The 5,000-nt window shown below is 35.9% G+C and overlaps 1 protein-coding gene across 2 annotated transcripts in view; it reads left to right on the plus strand.

The window, feature by feature from the left end:
- Nucleotides 1–5,000, plus strand: part of CAMKMT (calmodulin-lysine N-methyltransferase) — a 249,437-nt gene that overhangs the window by 214,982 nt on the left and 29,455 nt on the right. The window contains exon 11 of one of the 2 annotated variants that reach the window (XM_042051662.1): nt 884–2,907. The exons of the other annotated variant lie outside the window; for it this stretch is intronic. Within the exon in view, the coding sequence (XP_041907596.1) occupies nt 884–961 (78 nt within the window). The 3' untranslated portion in view covers nt 962–2,907. Of the gene's footprint in view, nt 1–883; nt 2,908–5,000 lie in introns of those variants that run through there. 2 annotated transcript variants of the gene reach the window in all.

Raw genomic sequence — 5,000 nt, forward strand, 5'->3', positions numbered from 1 at the left:
ACAACATGACATAGAGTTCTGGATTTAAATGTAGTATTTGGGGGTGCCATTTGTGTCAGGCATAGCTAAAGGCACTTTTTTGTATCTACATCTCTTCCTTAGGCTTGTATTAAATATATGCAAATATTTTTATGTGAAGTGATTGCAAACTATAATATGTATGAGTAGTTTCCACATACTTCAGCTAAATATGTATATGGATTTTGAAATCCATTTAAGCAGAATACCTAAGAAAATAAAATTCTTTATATTTTTAGAAATACATAATACTTTAGTGTAGATCAGAAGAGCATACATAACATTGTCCCTAGCCGTTGGAATTGTACCACTCTGATTATCAGGTTATAATTCCCTCTTACAAAAAGAATTTTTAAAATTAAACAGAATTAATATATAAGCCCATCAAGAACTGTATTACAGCCTTGCACTTATGTAAACCTTCAGGTAAGATTATGGTATTTCAGATGTCTGAAACAGTTGTTGATCTTAAATACCAAATATACAGCAATAGTTAGGCTGATTAGGGATAAACTTTTAGCCTTTGTTCTGAAGTTCCATGCAGAGTGGATTTAATTCAGGCCTTAAATCTCACTTGAATATCATTTATTTAGTACAGCAATATGGGGCCTCACTTTTTTTATAAGTAGTGTTCAAGTATTTACTGCATAAATTAGTTTGTCTACAAACTCTGACCAACTCCTGATAATAATTGACCTACGGTTCCATACCTTTGATAATATTTGACCTTAAGATATTTTTGTAGTTATTAAATGTTTAATCTTTATAGTATCATTTATACCAGGAAATTTACTTAAACAGTACTGTCAGTATTTTAAAAATGCTTTCATACAATTTGCTCACTTTATCCATTTTTTATTTGCAGTTGAAAAATGAAGAAAAAGATATATATGATGAAAACCTCCATTACCCTTTTCTTCTCATTTTAACCAAACAGAGATAGAAGATTACAACTTTTTATTGTTTGTTTTAAGATGGACTGCTGAAAATTAATCCATGTATGTGGATGATCAGGAAGTGTGGAGCGTTCATTTTCCCCCACTTACGTTCCTGAATCATCATTGGAGAAATATTTCTTATCTAAATGCGGAGGAAGATATCATGGCTTGTTTTACAGAGTATAAACACTCAGACATCATTTTTTGTATCATTTTAGAAGTTATTTTTACAATTATATTCCATCCTTAAGCTGATCAGACTTCATATGTATGCATTAACAAAGGTGTAAAGCTGGCTTCCTTCTCTTTTGTGCCCTTAAACTTGCATGTACTTTGTTAATCTCTTTAAATGCTGTTTTTGAGGTATATTTGAAAATATAAGGATAATATACTTTGTGGGCTTATATAACTGGTTGTAAAGAAGTGAATGCACTGACACTTAATTAGTAAGGAAATAGTTGTCTGAAGATCTTCTAAAAGTGCACCTATTCAATGCTTGTATTTTTCTGGCTTTTTTTTTTTTTTTTTTAATTCCACTGTTGATTTATCTAACCATGATGAAAATGTCCTCATTTGCTTTAGTGTTGAAGGCTCCTTTTCTATATGTGTGTATGTATGTTTTTTTCCAGCAGGACGTTTCCTCCTGTAGATGTATAAGAAATTATGCATCAGACAAAAGCCTCATAAACTGACCATTTGTCCTTTGGACACAATAGCCTGCCCAGCCCCTCTGCTCCTCCTCTCCAATTATGTGTGATTAGTCTCAGTGTGTTGTGTCAAGAAGGGGGAGTGTGCTGAGTGCTTATTATCTGTTTAGGTACAAGAAGAGCACATTTAGGTTCTGACTATGAATGGAAAAGGAGCCTTTATCAGGACTAAAATCTAAATGCTACTATCCTAGAAATTGCTTTAAAAAAGCACATCCTTTTTTTTTTGTTAATTCTGAGAAACTAAGAACTAAAGGATTTTATAATGTAATCAAACTATCTCCCTTGAATTAGTTTACATTGTGATATTTTGTGGCCCACTTATTTGATATACACTTAATGTGGTTTTTCTTGTACTGGGAAAGGCAAAAATCCTACAGAGAAACATGAGGAGTATCTTGATTTCTTAACAGTCTAACAGACCATTTTAATGACTTCTCAGTAACAGTCTTTAAACCACAACACTCTTAAAATGTTGAAAAAAGAGAGAGAGGCAGAGACCATGACTGAGAAAGGAAGATACTAGCTGAAAGCAAGTGTAGAGAATCCCGCTGAAATACATTAATTAAAAGAACTGCAATTTGGCAATAAGCGTTCTTCCATATTCAACAAACTGGCCGGCATGTAAACCACAAGCTCTTGGAAGTCCCTTTCTCGTCGTTCTTCTTCCCGAACAAATTTCTTCACTACTGGTTTGCACGTCCTTGTATTCAGTACATTTTATGCTCCATTAGAGCACCTAGATGGATCTCAGAAGGCACAGGTCAAGTCGCAGTTAGATCATACATTTCTTTCGCACAAAAACTTGAATTGCAATGCCAAGTGATGGGCTAACATCACAATAACAGCAATTTATTCCTCTTTTGATAAAAAGCAGCCTATTCTCGGTGTTAGATAAAGACCAGGGGCAATGCAAACCAACCATTTATCCTAGAACTGAGTAGTATAGCTGGTATGAGTTTCATATTCAAACTCCTGTTGGAAAATACTTGTCTAGTAAGAAATCAAAAGCATTTAGAAGTAATTTGAAATTTCTGTGAAGATGGCTTTAGTTTAATTAGTTTTGTTTTGTTTGTCCCACACAGCAGTGCCTTTGTTTCTCTAAAAGCATGTACAAGGAAATCTTCATAATCAACAAAGCAGTGTGAAAAATAGCGCAATATTAAAATTTGTGAGCCTTTTGTTTTTGAGAGGACCTGAATGTCTGCTGTACAATAATCTAATAAAGATCGTTAGTTTCCAAATATAGAAGCAGTGTCATTGAAAATTGTGGTTTTAGCTCTAAGAAGAAAACAGTTTTACTCAAATTAGTAGCTGATAATTGCTTTTTATTTCTTTAGTGTCTGTCGTTTGAGTTGAAGGCTTTGCACAGGTGCTGCCGTCCCTAAAGTGTGTAATTGATGGCTTGTTTACCAAAGATGCATTCAGGCTTCATCCTGCAAACTCATATTGGAGCTCCACAGGCAGTAAAGTTACTCATCTACATAAGTGCTTGCAGGTTTGGTCCGTGTACACATTTTTAGAGGTACATAAACAAGTTCTTTTTTTGATTTTTTTGTTTTAGAATGGGTGTTGAAAAGTCACAGATGTAGGATTTACATGAGGCACTAAGTGTTCTTTTTTGGAGACATCTCTGAGTCCCTTGTGTTAGTAGGTATTTGAATTGTTTCTGAGCACTTAAATTTTAATAAAAAGACAGTGTTTATTAGTACATCAAATATCTTTGCTAAGAAAATGTTAGGCAGTTTGTCAAGTCATGCTTATAAAATGTATCAGAGCCTTTTATGTCTCTGATACTTGGTATATTTTTAATGATACAATTTACAGTGTTCTGCAACAGAATATTGAGCTGAAGTACTTTGTGTTTGCAAAGCATTTGAAGTTGAATGACACTGTGCAAGAGCTGTGCTGGCTGCACCGAAAATGGAAATGTTATGCTGATGCAAGTTTTCCTTCACACATTTGGTAATTCATACAGCAATGTTGTATCTTCCTTCTTTCTCAGACCAAAATGGCAGAGAGGAATTATGTTCTTGTGGTCATCCATTCCCTAGGCACAGCTTTCATGCACTTGGTGCCACTGACAGTGAGTTGTGTAATCTTCAGGATGTGAACGATCAAGAAGAAAGTATTCCATTTCCTGCTGTGGGATATGGCAAAGGCTTGCTTAAAAATTGCAAATTAGTCCCAACTGATAGCATTCTGGAACACTGGGGCAAATCTTTCCATTTGGGAAATTGATTTGAAACAAAAAATATCTTAAGAATGTGAGATGAGGCAGGTATCCCAGGTACCAGTCCAGCTTCAAAATCCTTATTAGACAAGTCCCTCACGTTTTGCCTGTGGCTTTAATGGCTACGTGTTTGCACAAGGAGGAAGGCTGGATTAAAATTGTTCCCCACCACAAAAAGCATCTTTATATCTTGAGCCTGGCTGCATACGGTTTATCAAGTGTTACATCTCCATTACAACTCTCCTTTGCTGTTCCCTGAACAAAAGAGGATGCAGTGGGTGGAGCTTTTGATCCTCCTCTTGATATGGCAGGTGGCACAGCTGATATGGTGGGGGAAGAGGGAAAAGGCAGCAACACATGCAAGTCAAACACCACAGTGTTTTCTTACCCAGTATCTCTAACAAGAGGGGAATAACCAAGTCCTTGTTTTTTCACAGGACAAATTATAAACACATAGTTTAGCCTGGATTTTTTTTTTTTCCCCCAATGTGTGGATTTCTTCTTTTTTAAGGCAGGAATTTTTAACAGTGATGTCGAACTGCAAATTCCTTTAACTCTTCTGAAATGTTTTGAGACACTGGTAGAAGGTGCTAGGACAGTGTGCACCTGTGGTTATGTCTAGAATGTTTTCTGCACAGGCTGGTCATCCCATGTTGTTTCTGCAGAAAGAGGCAATTTTGTTGCTTTCTATCTTTTTATTCACTTTTTAGATTGTCCTGAGTCCGATTAAGGTGGTGTCTCCACTGCCACACGTCAGTAGTCTAACATTTCTTGTAAGCACACCGGTATCTCTTGAAAGATTGTTCTGAAAGTTGATTTTCAATATGATTCTCATCTGCAATGCAACAGCACTTACTTAACACAGTCAAAATGAGGGCACCCTGATTCAAAATCCCATAAAGCTAAAATAAAGTCAATACATGACTTAGTAAATTCGCAGATGAATGTGTAAGTAAGGGGGGAACCTCCCAAATCATGGCCATTCCTCATATGGAGGAGCCTGAGGCACAGCCAGTATTGCTGTCTCCATTGCCTATAGCAATTTAGAAATCAGGCAATGCACTCTAGAACTGACCCCAGAGTTTGTGAGACCCATTCCTGCAT

This window comes from Corvus kubaryi, unplaced genomic scaffold (genome assembly GCF_017639235.1).
Source record: "Corvus kubaryi isolate FWS band 111438036 unplaced genomic scaffold, C.kubaryi_AGA036_p1.0 76, whole genome shotgun sequence".
Classification (NCBI taxonomy): domain Eukaryota; kingdom Metazoa; phylum Chordata; class Aves; order Passeriformes; family Corvidae; genus Corvus; species Corvus kubaryi.